Source organism: Centroberyx gerrardi, chromosome 9, assembly GCF_048128805.1.
Source record: "Centroberyx gerrardi isolate f3 chromosome 9, fCenGer3.hap1.cur.20231027, whole genome shotgun sequence".
NCBI lineage: Eukaryota > Metazoa > Chordata > Actinopteri > Beryciformes > Berycidae > Centroberyx > Centroberyx gerrardi.
The window spans coordinates 10,090,475-10,108,244 of NC_136005.1; the positions used below are offsets into that span (position 1 = coordinate 10,090,475).

Consider the following 17,770-nt stretch of genomic DNA (forward strand, 5'->3'; position numbering starts at 1 on the left):
ACCGGAGCGAATGAGCTGCTGGAGACCCATGGATGATTTTGGTGTCTCTGGCTGTGGATAAATTGACTAACGGGCTAATCTCCCAAAAACTTGGTGTATCCCTTTAAGTCTGCAGTGGCTCTGAGAATCCCAGACCTGGTTTCTCCCAGAGATCTGTGTCTGTGTTGTTAAAACTCAGCAGACAGCGCTGTACAAATATAGCTGAGTAACTAGGCCTACTGCAAATAGAACAGAACTGAATTTAATCAAATCAACACAGCATGCTCTATGTTCCAACATTCACCCTCCGGCAACACCCCTCCTCTCGCTTCCTCTTCCTCTCTCGCTCTCCGTCTGTCTCTGTCTGTCTCTGCTTCGCTCTTTCACCCTTGCACACACACACACACACAGAGACACACACACACAGACACACACACACACACACGCACATGTTCGGATGCACTTTTGCCCTGTTACTCTCTCCACGTCTTATCCTAAAAACCTCTTACCCCCCCCTTCTTTCTTTTTTCTGTATGTCTTTTGTTCATTTGTTCATTTATTTCTTTTTTCTTTGTCTCACTCACTCGTTCGCTTTGCATTTCTCTCTTTCTTTCTTTCCTTCTTTCTTTCTTTGTTTCTTTACTTCTTTCTTTCTTTCTTTTTCTTCCTTTCTCCTCTCCCCCGCATCTCCTTTCCTCTCACACAGCTCATGTTCATTAACCGCTCTATTGTATAGGAAACTACCTGACTAGTATACACGCAAACAACACACACTCACACACAGAAACACACATGTACACACACACACACACATACGCAGACACTGAGTGCGCCCTCTGCCTCTTGCAAACGCACAGCAGCAATATATCATTGTTCCCATCACCCTAACACGTAACGTATCTGCGCCATGAGTCATGACGTTAATCATTCTCAGCTTTATCATTGACCAGCTTTCTGCAGGTTGCAATTATCTGATGATAAATGATTTTTCTAATGGCATTGTCAGAGTATTTAGACAATGGGGAACACTAAGCTGGGAATGGAGCAGCCGCCGGACGCTGAGGGCTGGCCTGTGTCTCCCATGACACACTGGGATAGTTTATGGGAAGCTTGTGGTGCTGGTGGTGTGTGTGTGTGTGTATGCGCACTGCCTCGGCCTCCTTAATTACGCGGCAGTCAGTCGTATAAGTCAACAAGCCAAACTGCCAGTCAGCCAGCCAGCCAGCTAACCGCCCAGCCAGCCATCCGGCCAGCAGCACGCAGGCCCAGACAGGCTGAGGCTGTAGGCTGGTGAGCAGTCTGAACCACAGTGGCAGTGCAAACAGACCACAGTAAGACCACATGCACAACCACACAGCACCCTGCCATTTACAGCACTGCATATGGCTGTCTGCAGGAAGAGCGAGGGAGGGAAGGGAAGGGAAGGGAAGGAAACGAGGGAGGACAGGGAGGAAGAGCAGGAGGGGAGAAGGTAGAGAGGAGGAGATTGGAGGGTGGAAAGGAAGGAGGAAAGGGAGGGACAGCAGGGGAAAAGAGTAAAGCAGGGGGAGACTGAGGAGGGAGGAAAGGAGGGAGAGAGCGAGGGAGGAAGGACACGAGGGAGGCAGGAAGGGAGGGAGAAACAGGAAGGGTGGGAGAGAGAAAGGGGGTGGGATGGGGGTAAGGGCAAGAGGAAAAGAGGGTGATGGGAAGGAAGGAAAGAGAGGGAGAGAAAACTCAAGAGGGATGTGGTGCTGTAGAGGTAAGAACAGACTGTCGAGGGAGGAAAAAGGAGGAAACACAGCCAGAAAGAGAGAGAGAGGGGAAGAAGGTATAGACACAGACCAAGAACCCAACACCAGCATGTAGCCTTCCTTCTTCTTCCCTCTACATCTTTTATATTTACTACTGACAGCAGGCTTAGAGGTCAGAAATTCAGTGGACAGAAGATTGACAAGGCCAGAAAAAGGCTTTATTAAAATAGCCACCCACATTACAGACTACAGCTAACTAGAGATAGCTAGCTAGGGGACGCTACCAGTCTGTCTATATGCAAATGTTAGCATTAGAAAGTTTTATCTAACTGTTAACCTTTTTTGTTTTACTGTCAGACAAAATACTGTTTTTAAAAGACAACCTGGCTGACATGAAAGGCTGACAAAAATACAAAATATACAAAATAGACGTTTCGATTTGATTCTGATGTAAAAGATGTGTGGTTCGGGTGGGAATCCATGAAAGGGGATGTGTGTGTTCCCTGTTAGCATGTTTCCCCCTGTTTGCTTGTTCACTTGGCTGCATGTGTATCTATACTTAGACATGCATCCTTTCCCATATCCTACTCCCATTCATCTCTGTTCTGTCGGAAATGTTGCTTCCTGAAAAGCGGCGTGGATTGACCTAAATGGGTTTCTAACTGCTGGAATGTGGGCTGGCAAGCTAACGGCGGGTAGCATATCATAAGTGACAGCTAAAGAGCTTATATCTCCGAGGAATCAGCATCCCAGCAATTGAGCAAAAACCAGCATGGTACAGATTGACAACCATGCATTTCTGAAATTATAAAACAGACCTCGAATGGGTCCCATGAACCATGCACAGCATAAAAACTACTGTGCGGAAAAAAAACCCACTGGAAAAAAAAATACTTCTGATGTGTGAAAGTATAAAAATCCAGGTCCAAACTAGACGGGGTAATAAAATCTTTTCCACAGCATGAGCAGCCATTCAGTTTGACCTTGATACGTTCCAGGTGCAATTGTGCTCGAGAAACAAATGTACATTTTTAATACAAACAACAACAAAAAAAGGAGAAAATAGAAAAATTCCAATAAAATTCTGAGGTCCACGACAGATATATCTGTGAACCAGGCAGACTGGCTGAGAGGATCTAACATTAGCACTGCTTAGAGTGTTTAGCAGGCTAACTACAAGCAGCCCATTATCTTGTCATTGGCACTCGCTGTGTTGCTGGCTTTTAGGGACGAGAGCTGGGAAACATGCAGCAAGAAGCGAAAGGCGGAGAACGAGGAGAGAGAGAAGGGGGATGGAGAGGGAAAGAGAGCAACAAAAACAAGCGGTATAAACAGAAAACGAGAGGCTGAAAACAACAGAGAGAGAGAGAGAGCAAGAGAGATAAAGGACCGAGCGGCAGAAGAGAGCGAGAAATAGGGGAAAGTGAAAAGAGAGAGGGGGATGGGGGCAGAGGGGTGTTTCAGGTATATCAGAGAGAGAGAGACAGAGTCAGAGATGGGTTCATGGCGTGAGGAGGAAGCCAGGCCACTATTGTAGTGCGGTAGCCCGAGGTGTTTTCATACTTGAGCTAGCGCTGATGGATGGAGGTCGTAAGCGGATGAATTAGTGATGAGGATCAGGATGAAAGTGCTTTCCAGAAACAACAGGGCCGACCAGACAGAGCCGGGCACATGGGATAGGCGGGCCGGGAGTGCGGGGCCGGAGTGAGAGGCGGGACAGGCCCGGCCGTGAACCCAGGCTACTGTCCACCGGGCCGCCATGGCTAATAAATCAACACGCGTCATGTGTTACATGCTAAGACACTATTGCACACTTCTTCTGCAGACTGTCAGTGTGAATACAAGCACAGTTTTGCACATTCCATATTTATGCTGCAATTTTTTCACGTATCGTCTTTCTCATACTTTCATATTCCTGTCATACATATACTGTACATACATATAGTTTTTATGATTTTATAATTCTTCACCTTTTTTATAATGCACATATTTCACATTGTGTTTCTGTCTCAGTAAGTTCAGCTGCTACGGACGCTGATACTGCTGCTGCTGTTTTGCACATGCTGTTAATTCTTCAATCAGTACTCTATTGCACATTTTCATTCATAGATTTCTTTTGCTCTATTCTCATTTATGTCAGATTTTTTTGTATCCTATTACTTGCTGACATCCTCATATGGATTGATAAAGTTTCATCTATATAATAATAATAATAATGCAACAGTAAACATGTCATCCATCACTCAGTCCCCCTCTCAGCCAATCAGTAATGTCTCCTTGCTTTGACCTGAAACTGTACAGCCCCCCTTTGGGCCAATCACTGTAATTTAAAAAATGCCAGAATATGGATGATGCAATGAGATGCATCATTTCCCCAAGTTTAGTCAAAATCCAATTGCCAGTGTCTGAGATATTGTGTGTGATGGATGAACGAACAAGAGAACACACAAACAAATGAAACAAACAAAAGTACGGATGGAGACCAATCAGTTAATAATAATAATAATAATAAACTTTATTTATGTAGAGCTTTTCAAAACACAGTTACAAAGCACTTAAAGGTGTAAAAAAAAACAAATAAAATTGAGAGCCAAAGCAAAGAAAACAAGGCAAGGAATATAAAAGCAAGGCAGGAAACATAAATGTAAGCCATAAAAGCGAGGTCAAAACCAATTAATGAAAGATCGTTGGATAAAAAGCAAGTCTATTAAAGTGAGTTCTAAGAAGCGATTTAAAAGACGATACAGCCTTAAGCTCCTCAGGCAGGTCGGCCCAAAGACTAAAAGGAGTCTTGATGGCAGAGACCCGATCGCCTCTGGTTTTTAATCTACACTTTGGAACAGCCGAGCTCAGTGACCAGCGAGCCCTCTGACCCCCCGAAACACTCCCTGGAAAATAACAACAGCTCCCTCCACTGCTCCAGTGCCTGATCCTACCATAGATGGCCAGGCAGGAATGGAGAGATGGGAGGGATAAGAGAGAGAGAGAGAGAGGGAGACAGTGTGATGCAAGAGAAGGAACGACATCAGATAGAGATAAAGGGAATAAAGAAATGGAGAGAGTGAAGGAGCAAGAGGTAAGGAGGGAGGGATGAAAGGAGAGAAAAAGGTGGTAAGGATACAAAATAGGCTATAGAATAGAATATATACGTCCTATACATATGCAGATTTCCTACATTTCCCAGAATGCCTTTCGACAAGCCCCAGAGAATGGATGTGAACTTGTTGCTTTCAATCAAAGGTGAGCGTATGATCATAATGTCCATTGAATTATAGCTAATCAGCCAACTACTTTCTGAACATTGGGGTGTGTTCATGATCATGGCACTAACCCAGAACACAACATGTCTTGCGGCTGCATTGCATTCTGGTCTATGGAGGCTGCTGTCAGTGGAGAAATTGTTATCTCTGCCTCTCCTTCTTCTCTTCTACTGCCTCTGTGGATTTCCCCCTGTGTGATTGTTGGACGTCGGTGCAAAATGGTGAGTCTAGAAAGAAACCCTCGCTCTTTGATTCTGAGGGGCTGACAGCAAAATTTGACGTTTACCGTTGATGTTTTAGACAGCCGAAAAATCTTCTGCTATCAAACTCCATTGTAGCTATATGTTATATCCTTAGATCACGTCTACGTCTGGTCAGTTGTCCATGGGGATGAGGAAAATCCACCACCAAACAACAAAATGGGCCCAGAAGTGCAAGGTACATCACCAATAGTTGTGTTTTAGCGTGGATTCATTGATCCAGATGGGGAAATTGTGCCATTGCAGTTGCAAGTAGTAGTAAGGCACATCAAAGAATAGGATATAAATAAGAATAGAGCAAATATGGGCTATATAAACAAACTCAAGTGACAATTCCAACTGTTGGAGATATTAAGTAGAAATGCATGAATGAAAATGTGCAAAAAAAAAAAAATGGATTCCAGCATAAACAGGATGCGCAAAATAGCAGCGGTCGTATCTGTAGCAGCAGAACTTACTGAGACAGAAACACGGTGTGAGATTTGTGCATCATATTTTATTAAACGACAATAAAAATGATAAAATCTCAATATAAATGTAACAAGAAGGGGAATATGGGAGTGTGAGAAAAGACAACAGGGTGTGCAAAATGTGCTCATGTCACATACATACAGAGAAAGAGATGAGGCTGCGTATATAAATACAAATATATGGAGCGAGAACGTTTGCTATATGTGCGTGTGTGTGTGTGTGTGTGTGTGTGTGTGTGTGTGTGTTTGAGTGAGCAAGATTTTAAAAACAGTACACACACGCGTACACACAGAAATAGAGAGACAGAAATAGAGGAACAGAGAAAAATAGAAAGGCAGTGACAGACAGAGCGAGAGATAGCGACAGACAGAGAGAGATATGATAGAGGAAAGAAAAAGAAGAAAGGGAAGAGAGAGCATCACTGGAAAGAGGAGAGGAAATGGAGGGAGGGAGGGAGAGAGAGAAGACCTGGTTTTTGAGGCAGCCAGAGGAGGAGGAGGAGGAGGAGGAGGGAGGGGGGGGGGGCAGGCTGCAAATAGAGCTAGGAGGAGGATGAGAAGAAAGAGAGAGAGAGAGAGAGAGAGAGAGAGAGAGAGCTTGCTAAATGAATTTGGCTTTCAGCGAGGGGGAGTCTACTCCACTGCTGCGCCAGTAATGTTTGTGTGTGTATGTGTGTGTGTGTGTGTGTGCGTGCGTGCGTGCGTGTGTGTATGTGTGTGTGTGCGTGTGTGTTTCAGTGTGGATGTGTTTCAGTGCACATTTCAATGTGTGTTCACCTTTCTGTTTGTTTGCCTAGGTGTGTGTATTTAAGTACGTACTGTGTGTGTGCTCATACCCTTATATGTATGTATTGTGTATGTGTGTGTGTGTTTCCCTGCATGCGTGCGAGTGCATCTATGGCTGAACGTGTGCCTCTGTATGTGTGTGTGTGTGTGTGTGTGCGTGTGTGTGTGTGTGATAATGTATGAGTGGTTTTGTGAGTATATGTGTGGCAAACATTCGTGTGCATGTGCATGTTTATGCATATTTGCTGGTTGGACAGCTAAATGAGGATGTGTGTGTGTGTGTGTGTTGACTAAATGATGCTGTGTGTGTCAGAAACAGAAAGGAGGGGGTGGGGTGGGGGGTTAAGGGAGGAGTGAGTTGGAATGTTTTGCGTGTGTGTGTGTGTGTGTGTGTGTGTGTGTGTGTGTGTGTGTGTGTTAGGCATGCTGTCACCAGGATTGGAAGTGACAGGCAGGAAGTATCAGAGGCAGCTGGGTAACAGCCCACTAACCACAGAGGGGAGGGCTCTACACTGAACAACATTACAAGTGGGGGTAGAGAGACACAGAGGGACATAGAGAGAGAGAGAGAGGGAGAGAGAGAGAGAGAGAGAGAGAGAGAGAGAGAGAGAGAGAGAGAGCAGGGACAAAATACAGATACAGAAAGAAATGGGCAAGAAGAGTGAAAAGGAGATTTGTTTTACTTTTATTAAAAAAAGAAAACCATGTAAGAACACAATCTTTTGTTTGTCATTTCTTCCACAGATCTTCCAAAACTTTCCAAAAAAAAATCCTCGGACAGCGGGTCACAAGATAAAAGAAGAAGAACATAGAGAAAGAAAGAAAGAAAGCAAGCAAGAAAGACAGCGAGAAAGCGAGAAAGCAAGAAAGTAAGGAAGAAATAAAGAAAGAAACAAACAAACAAAGAAAGAAAGGAAGAAAGAAAGAAAGAAAGAAAGAAAGAAAGAAAGAAAGAAAGAAAGAAAGAAAGAAAGAAAGAAAGAAAGGAAGAAAGATGGGGCATTAGCTGAGGGAAGGCAAGTGAGCAGTGGAATAAGAAAGATCTAGAGACAGAGGCGGAAACGAGAGACGGGGAGATAGATGGTGAGTAAGAGAGATAGGGAGCGAGGGAGGCAGGGTGAGAGAGGTTATAACGAGTGAAAGATGAAGAAGGGATCGTAGATGAGAGGGAAAAAAAAGAAAAGGGAGGAAGGAGAGAAACGGGGAGGGGAGGATGAAGAGAATAGAAAATGACCGAGGAGGAGAGCGAGAAGAGAGCAAAAGAGACAGAACAGAGAGAGGAGGGAGAGAGAAGGTGAGAGGGAATTAAAAAAAGATGAAAATATCAGGCAGAGGAAGAGAGAGAGAGACACAGAGAGAGAGAGAGAGAGAGAGAGAGAGAGACGGGGAAGGTCAGTGAAGGAGAGGAAGGATAGACAGAGTGGACAAACAAGTGAGAAAGAGAGAGAGAGAGAGAGAGAGAGAGAGAGAGAGAGGTTGTTGTATCTCATATGACTCCATTAAAGTTTGAATAGTTCTCATCTCTCTGTCTGTTTCCTGCTACTGGAGAGAGCCAGCAGCTGCTACACACACACACACACACACACACACACACACACACACACACACACACTCAAACATGCACACACACACACACACACACTCAAACATGCACACACACACACACAGACACACTCATACACACTTAGAAGCAAACATATTTGCACACACACACACACACATACATTCAGATATACACACAAAGTTACACACGCACACTCTAACACACACACACACACACACACACACACATACATTCAGATATACACACAAAGTTACACACGCACACTCTAACACACACACACACACACACACACACAAACATATGCCTGCCATAGATGTATGCTTGCACACATTCAAACACACATTCATACAAGCACACTCACAAACACAAATGCATTCATAGAAGCGCACACTCTCTCTCTCACACACACACACACACACACACACACACATACAGATGCATATACAAACACACTGAGAATGACATGGGGGGTGGGGGGGTGGGGGGTGCCATAGGGAGCTGTATGGAGGGAAGACAAGATTAGAAAAACAGGCCAAGAGACGGTTTCCCATGGTGCATCTCTGGAAGCATCTGTATTAGACTGGGCTGTGTCAACACTGACTGCTCCTCCAGCTGAGACCGACTATCAGGAGAGAGAGAGAGAGAGAGAGAGAGAGAGAGAGAGAGAGAGAAATTGACAGGGAGAATCAGAAGTAATATTTCCGCGTGTGTGTGTGTGTGCGTGCTTTTTTCATTCATGTGTGAGTGTGTGAGCTGTGTGTGTGTGTGCGCGCCTGACAGACGCACAGAGAACAACAGATCGCTCTGAATGCAGTGGGAAAGAAAGACAGAACAAAAAAATGAAAAGAGGATGAAGATAAATAGGGGAAGCCTTTGAAGAGAGAAAGAAAGAGAGAGAGAGAGAGAAAAATATATAAAAGAGTCCCAGACTGGCAGGAACGTGCGAGAGAGAAAAAGATGCAGAGAGAGAGAGAGAGACAGAGAGAGAGCGAGAGAGAACAAAAGAGAGAGAGAGAGAGTGACAGAGAGGGAGGGAGGGAATGATGGATGGGAGAGATGGATGGATGGAGGGATGGATGGATGGATGGAGGGAGGGAGGGAGGGAGGGTTAGAGGATGGAGGGGGCAGACGGAGATTGACAGCCTGCTTTCCCGGGGACAGATGAATAAACCAGCACAGCGGGGGAGCGAGAGATAGAGAGAGAGAGAGAGAGAGAGAGAGAGAGAGAGATGGAGGAGTGAGGGATGGAGGAGGGAAGGTAATGAGAGATAGAGTACGTCTCCGTAATCAAGCCATAAAGGAGAGCGGGAGCGAGCGAGCGAGGGGGAAAGACGAGTGGGCTCTGAATGAGTCAATCATGATTAATCAAGACGCTTCTCGCTCTCTCTCCCTCTCTCTCTCTCTCTCTCCCTCTTTCCCTCTTTGCTCAGACACATCATCATCATCATCACACACACACACACACACACACACAGAACCACACGAACCCTCGTCTCCCAGTGCAGCCCCCCTGTGCATTACCACCAGGACTATGTACACACACACTACATGCATTCATGCATTTTTTAGGCCCACAGTGGGGCGTCTTAAGGTGTCACTAATCGACCCGCTGGAGTGTGATCGCTAATGTGCTCTACAGAATACGCCTGGATGAGAGGAAATCACCCCTCTGCCGCCACATCGGGTGTCTGAATCCTCCCACAGAAGAAAAAAAAAAAATAAAAAAAAAAAATAGGGCACTTTCATATTTATTTAAGTGGCGGGCTCAGATCCAGAGCTGTCCGTAGGGAGGGAGGGAGGGAGGGAGGAAGGGAGGGAGGGAGGGAGGAACAGAGGAAGGAGGGCTGCAACCGCAGGAACCCTCTGAGGTTTCACAAGCCTTCCTCCCTCTCTCTCTCTCTCTCTCTCTCTCTCTCTCTCTCTCTCTCTCTCTCACTCCCTTTCTCTTTGAACACACACACACACACACATACAGCACTCTCCGGCATATACACACATTCACGTGCACGTACACGCAGGGGAGAGAGGGAGGGAGGGAGGGAGTGACAGGGAGGGAAAGAAAAGAGGGAGAGAGAGCAAGAGGGAGACAGAGAGGAAATGAGAGAGAAAAGCAAGGACAAGCTGTCATTCAAACCACACACACACACACACACACACACACACACACACACAGCTCGTCTAACAAAATATCCATTGCATGTGCATCTGTCTGCCTTTGTGTGTGTGTGTGTGTGTGTGTGTGTGTGTGTGCGTATGAATGAGAAAGAGCTGTGAATGCAACAAACCGAGTTATGTCTCGGGGACTAATAGACGGGGCGTCTAAATGAGGATTATGCACAGGTGCCAAACGGGCCGTGATCCACCGTCTCGGAGATGTCATATCAATACTGGGAACATGCGCTGCGGAATAGATAAACCTTCATCAACATGGAGCAAAAAAAAAACAAAAACAGGAAGCTCCTCCTCGAATAAGCCCTGCGAATGTGACACATACGCACACACACGCAAACACCCAAGCACATGTGAGAATACCTCAGAGCAATTACCCGTCGGTTTCACCTCAGAGTGCAGGTGCCACGGAGAGCCGGTTTGTAAATCAACACTTCCTCCTTGTGGATCTGCTGTGAACTACAGGGTCAAAAACTGGAGAGTCTGGCAAGGCATCAGCAGCCCCCCCATTTCAGTTTCTCTTTCACCGCCGTCCTTCCGGGATTCATTCAACGAAAATCAGTGGAATCATAGATCTGATGTGACTGGATCGGTCAAAGCCGCGCAGACGCCAGCGATCTTTCATCTAGGCACTGATGCTGGATCATAAAGAGGACTTTGCTGGAACAGGGGGAATAACGGATGGGGGGGAAAAGACGGGGACGGGGACGTTAAGTCAGCATGAATCCAAGCGTGATCAGAAGATGCTTTTGCACTAGTCATGAGGAATTATGGAGGCTGAACTGCATTATTCATTCATTTACATTTCACTTTTTTTTTTGTGGCATTTAGCTGATGCTCTTGTTGAAATAAGTGTTTTCACTTGCAGCCCTGGGTTAGCTGCAGAGGAGCCTTCTGGGAGCTGGAGGGGATTCAGTGTCTCGCTCAGCGTCACTCCAGCAGGCCACGCTGCTGTCATGCAGGATTTAACCTGGGCCTTCCGGTCCGACGCTCTCCCTAATAACAATAGCCAGAGTGACTTAAAGGACAGTTCCAGTGTGATTTGAATTTACATTTTCCATCCCTTTAATGTTAATTGTGACAGTTTTAACATGCATGCGCCATGATTAAAGATATTTTTAAATAGGTTTTGCCATACCTCTCGGGCTCATTCACTCCCATTCAGTTCCAAGCGGCATAGAAAACAATTCCGGAGACTTCTAATTCAGTCAGTAATGGAAATCCATTACTGTAAATGAGAAGACGGCAATTAAGCCGGCCGATTTGCAAAGTTGTATCAGATTGCTAATATCAGGCTACAAACTTTTACATTTTGAAAGAAGTTCCGCTCACCATTTCATATTAATTCACGCATTTGGGAATCAGGAAGTTTGTCTCTGCTTGTAAACAAGAAGAGGCAAGATTCTGCTTCTGGGTCACTATGTGTCAGATTTCCAATTTCCTGGCCAAAGTAAATCTTTCAACCAATAGCTAACATTCTCTGCGGTGACATTAGGACACGCCTTCTGTCAATCACAACCCATTCTAGCAATAAACAAACTAAAGCAAGACACTTCCGCCTGCTATAGTCTGTGAAATTACATGTAAAATAAAGCTTGATTTTACACAATTACAGCTTAAAACCGTCTTCTTTACTGGGAGTACCTCCTAATAGTTAGACTCGTAGTATTTATTTCAAAATATTTAAAACTAAGACGAGGGAAAAATATCAAATTTCTCCTAATGTGATAAAAGCACTGGAAAACAATCTACAGTGATGTAAAACAGTAAGAGAATGAGCAAAAACTCTGATCCTGCTGGAATTGTCCTTTAAGATGAGTAAGCAGGTAGGGGTGCAGCGTCTTGCTAAAGGACAAATGTCTGTTGATGGACACATGGGATCAAACCTGTGAAGCTTCAGTCACAGGACAGTCTCTAACCACTGTGACGCTTTTCATGAACTCATCTGCAGTTTGATAAATGGACGATTTACATTCAGAGACATTCAAACAGAGTCAAAAAAGAGCAGGCAAGTTTCTCTTAATTTGATTGACTTTATTTGTAAGGCACCAGAAGTCCTTCCTTACTGCAGAACATTTCATTTTATTTATAGTAAATGTTTGTTACTTTTTATAGTTCACCTTTTTTTGTTTAAATGAAGCTATGATTTCAGACACAAAACAGTTTTTTTTTTTTTTTTTTTTGCCAAAGTACACACTTTCAGGTTTTACATTATACACAAAATAAGTATTTAAAAAAAGACCTTTACAAAGCTCAAAACGCTTACAATGCTTCACGCTATGGGGGGGCAAAAAGGAGGGTGGGGGGTATTTGGGGGGGAGCGGGGGAAGAGGGGGGAGGGGGGGGTGTTGAAGGGGCAAGCAACGGCTCAGGAGACAAGGGTCAGAAAGGAGGAAATGGGTCAAAAGGTCAAAAGGTCACGTACTGCAGTTTCCCCCCTGGTGTCACATCAGTACTGTAACACAATAGCACAAGAATCATCCAGGACAGACAAGAGAAGATGCAGCCATATACACATAAAGCTTTCTATGTATAACTGTATACAGAGGCTGGCACCTCCGACTACTTAAACAAATACATAGAATTTCATTTGTATCTTTAAAACGTCAGCTTTGTAACTCTCGTTCTAGTTCATAGCGATTAATAATATTTTTAAAAAACCAAAAAACCAAAAAAAAAAAAAACAAGTGCATTAATCACAGAGAAAGTTTGGACCAAACATTCTTTTTAAAAAATGTGTTTTTACCTAGAAAGAAATCGATCTTGGTTCCCCTGTAGACATGCATTGGTGTGTGTGTGCGTGTGTCTGGCTTTGTCTACACGCTCTGCATATCACTACGACAAGTACAGTATGTAGCTAGATACATACAGTATGTGGCTAGATGGGAGGACGATGTGCTGCTAGCTTAATTCACAAGCAGGATAGCATATTATCAATAGATGTAGTAAGAACAGCAATGCATTCCAACTCTGTGGTTTATCGTCAACGGCCAAACCTATACAACTGTATACACACATCTTGTTCATGTATTCACATACATACACAGCAATGGGCATCATCGAAGGAGTCATCCAACCGATGTCATCTCTATCGTCGAAACATTTTGACATATGAAGTGTTTCATTCCAAAACGCTTTATATCCAATTTGTTTACTTTTTGCTTCCTGAAATTCCTATCAATATTTCAAAAATACACGATTTTATTAAAAACAGCTATTTTGTAAGCAAATGTCTTCAGATAACTCATAACTTTAACAGTAAAATATGCTTTACCGTCATGCCAGCAATCATTTTGTAAGAGTAGGCATCAGTTGAATGAAACTCTTCATGTCTGTTCACTCTCACAGTGTAGCCCACTAAAACAGAGAGAGGAGGCTGAGTCATAAAGGGGTGTGTGTGTGTGGAGAGAGGATGGGGGTGGGGGTGGGTTGGTGGGGGGCGGTGTATAAAACTTAACGTCTTTACACAGGCCGTCTTCAAATTAACAAATCAGACAAACACATGCTGCCGTCAGACCAGCAGCGAGTCAAAACAGCAGCTCCCCTTTTCATTCCAGCTTCATCTTTGTGGACCTGGCAGAGCGCGGCACCGCCAGCGCCAGGGTCAGGGGTTCGATTACCGCTGGGGCCACCCATGCTGGAAGAGCATGCACTCACCGCCGTTTTGGATAAAAGCCTCCAGCGAGTGGCATGAGAGCGTTCAATTTCAGCTTAACTTTTAGCAAGCAGGCGTTTCGCTGGGCAGTGCCATTCTGGCTACTTAAGCAGGCCCATTAAGGCTGGGGAGAAGGGGAGAAGCTCGGGGAGGAGGGAGGGCGGGGAGGGGAGGGGGGGATTTACTCATCTGCACAGCTATGGAAGCAGCGGCCGCTTGTGCTTTGTCTGTGGGATCTACACTGATCACTTTGTCAGGCCATGGGTAGGAGATTTCCCACTGAATGTTGTATATGTAGGTCTCACGTGACCTGCAGAATCTAGTGTTTCTTACACATGACACAGCTGTATGTACACAGTATTTGAATCCAAATGTATAGAGGGGGATCAGGAAGAGGGGAGCGGGTTCCGTTCTGTTCTGTTTAACACCGGGGACAGAGAGATGTTCCCTAAAATAGACCTTGGACTAAAACTCAAGAACTGGATCATGACATATACGGAGACTGGGATCGACCGCATGCACAGAAATGAACGTCACCAGTCCGGTCTGTGTATTTTAAGTTTGTATACATAGAGTGGATAAATAAGCCATTCCCCCCTCGTGACACGAGTCTGCACTCTGTCATTGTCCTGTGTTTTTTTAATTTTTTTTTATGTTGCAGTCCTAAAACCGGCAAGCAGGATCCCTCAAAGACGCACGCTGCCCTCTGCTGTCAAAGACACAACGTGCACTCTCTCTCCCCTCTGCGTCTGCGCTCGGTATTAGTGCACATTAGAGAAGAAAAGGGAGGGGGTGGGGAGGGCGGGGGGGCACAGACGTCAAGTGGCAGCTCTGTTCTTTTTGCTGCACAATGTGCTATCTCAGCTCCGTTTGACTACTGTTGAAAGCATCGCCTTTCAGGTAAGGTGCTGGGTGGATATATCTGACGTACCCTGCTGGGTCGGGCAAGGATCATAAGCAGGGGGGATTAGTTACTAAGGTGGGTTTGTTATCTAGACTGACAGCACTCAGCGTGACGTTAGCTCTAAGAAGGTGCTTTCCCTTTTCCCATATAAATTTTAGGATTATACATAAAGGCTCTAGTTTGTCTAGTTTTGTGTTCTCATTACAACAATTCTGCTTTCTGGGAGCTTAAAGCAACTAAAAGCAGCACTAGTGTTTGGGCTAGGACACGAGCGTGGCTTCACACAGCGATACAGCGGGAACATTTCTCTCTCTTTAACAGGGGCAGGAGGTCCCCGTTTAAACAGCAGGCTGATCTATCACATTCTGCCATTTAAACTCGCAGCCAACTTCTAGCTTGGAATGGACGCACGCAATTTGAACCGTGAAGGAAATTCGACGTCATCGATGTCTGTGAGCCGTTTCTGAGAGGAAAAAAGTTGGTAGGAATCCTGTAGACGTTTCTGCGCTTTGTCTCGTAGGTGTTACGGCTTGTCTAAGAATCTTTGCGGGAAGCCTACGTTGACAGAAAACAGACGCTAACAAGGCCATGATGCAACCCTGTCTGTTTAACATTTAGTCCGTTTTAACACCTACAGCGTGGTACATTCAGACTCACACGTCAGTCCTGCTTAACAAGGACCCACTTAGAACAGAGGCAAGAGGTGGGGAGAGTGGGAGGAAGACAGATAGAGAGAAAAGAAAGAAACTGAACTAAAGAGGAACAGAAACTGAGAGACTGAGTGACAGTAAGTCAGGAACGAACAGGAACAGAAGGTAGTCCTGATAAAAATAAACACACACACACAAAAAAAAATCCAGCTTAATCACATACAAAATCGAAAAAGATACATATCTGAAGAATAGACTGAGTTTTAGAGAGAGAGAGCGAGAGAGAGAGCGAGAGAGAGAGAGAGAGAGATAGGGATTAAAGGGAGGCAGGATGAATAAACAACCCAAGCATGGTAAATATAAAGAGAACAGGACTAGGCTGACATGAGCAGGTGCCAAAGCCCTCCCAATGGTGCTGTACCTGGGGAAAGAGGCTGGGGATAGCGGGGTTGGCTTCAGCTGGGGCTGGTTTGGGAGTTTGTTAGGGGGGCTGGGGCATTGGGGTGGAGGCCCAGGTCAGAGAGAGGGAGACCAGGAGAGAGACCAGGGGAGAGGCTGTAGGCCAAGGGGCTAGGAGCTGGGATCAGGGTCTCTGGATCGAAACAGAGCAGAGAGAGGGAACACCATCTAATCGGACTTGTCTCCGTCCTCCTCGCGGTGGCTGTCGGCTCCCTCGCGCGAGGCCTTCTCCTCCTTGGCCAGCTGGGCTTGGGAAGCCAGGATGGAGGAGAGGGAGAAGAGGCCGGAGGAGGTGGTGACGGCGGGGAGGGTGGGCTGGCTCAGACCCAGCGGCAGGGGGGTCATGGGCAGGGCCAGACCCTGGAGCTGAGACAGCTGGTGAGCCTGGAGCTGCTGCTGCATGGAAGAGAACCAGACGCAGCTTAGACACAGCGGGATAGATGTAGCACACAAATCACAGTTAAAATACAGGGACACGAAATGCACGTAACTAATATAATGTACACTGCATACTATGTTTAATATATAACCCCTAGGGCACAACTCAGACAGCACAGGCACAGTAGGATAGATGTAACGCACAAGTCATAGCTAAAATACAAGCTGAGGAGGAGACGGAGAATCTACAACACACATATCTAGTATACAATGTGTGTTATTTTTGATAGACAACCACAAGGGCACAACTGAAACAGCAAGATAAAGGAAAAAGCTAAAATACAAGTAAGACAGATATGGTTCAAAATCAACGCAGGAGAATATAAAAAAGGAGCGTAGGTTTCATTTCAACTTTTGGAAACACACATTGTTACCGCCAACCCTACACACCCTTCTCACCCCACACAGTGTCCACACTCAGCATGATGACACATGAGTAGGTTGATTTTATAACAATACTAATTGATTTCTCATAGACAGCATCTAATAGCACCATGTTTGCTCAGGCTACACCTACAAAGTCAACTGCTCTATTGTAAAATCGGAATTCTCTTTCTCTTTCTCTGTCAAGTTATACACAATTATATGAGCAATTAATAAATGGAATATTTGTTTTTCCCCACCAGTATTGACAATTGTTCCCTTGAATCGGAGAAAACTGGGTAGGGACAATTCGTCCAGCTCCCAGTACTGAAGAGAGCAAGTCTACCTCTAAACACAGTCTATGCAGACCACTATCCTCCGTATCTAAAGCACCAGACACAGAGACAAAGGAAAGGCGCCTGTGTGAACCATGCATCATAGTGATGGAGTGGCTAAGCTAGCTAACACTAGACCCATAGTAAAATGATGGAGTGGCTAGGCTAGCTAATACTAAACCTCTGGTAAAATGATGGAGTGGCTAAGCTAGCTAAGACAAGGCCGATAGTGATGAAGTATAGTTGGCTAACATTGCAGCCGTATAGTTGAAATATTGTGGCTAGCTGGCTAATGCCCCCCCTATATTGATTCAGTATCTCAGCTGGCTAGCTAGCTAGCAAACCGTACACTCATAGTGTACAGTGTGTATTGTATTGCAGCCATGTAGTGGAGGCTAAACCCACCTAAACCTTAGGCTGACATAAATCTTTATGATAGGCCTATAAATATAGGTAGGTATAGTAGGTAGCATCAAACTGAAGTAAGTTATGAGGATACAGTCTTTTAAGGAAAAAGTGTACATTGATGCTTTTCTAAAAATAATACTGATTTTCAATGATATTGGTGAATGTTTGATGATCACAGACTGGAGGTCATACTTTACCCACCTTTTTATTTACCAAAACATCCCTGACTGTAGCTAAATTAGCGGAATAATTTACTATAATAATAAATTGTATTTGTGCAACACGTTTCAAAAGCAGAAACATTAGCACTTTACAGACTGTAAGCCACTGACGAAAA

The 17,770-nt window shown here is 44.9% G+C and overlaps 2 protein-coding genes across 3 annotated transcripts in view; both read right to left on the reverse strand.

The window, feature by feature from the left end:
• LOC139928106 (C2 calcium-dependent domain-containing protein 4C) overlaps window positions 1-17,770 on the reverse strand; it is a 304,401-nt gene that overhangs the window by 155,242 nt on the left and 131,389 nt on the right. The window lies entirely within an intron of this gene.
• tle5 (TLE family member 5, transcriptional modulator) overlaps window positions 12,255-17,770 on the reverse strand; it is a 34,200-nt gene continuing 28,684 nt past the window's right edge. Inside the window, exon 7 of one of the 2 annotated variants that reach the window (XM_071920510.2) lies at window positions 12,255-16,282. In XM_071920510.2, the coding sequence (XP_071776611.1) occupies window positions 16,058-16,282 (225 nt within the window). In that variant the 3' untranslated portion in view covers window positions 12,255-16,057. Of the gene's footprint in view, window positions 16,286-17,770 lie in introns of both variants that reach the window. The other variant, XM_071920509.2, reaches the window with a different exon arrangement.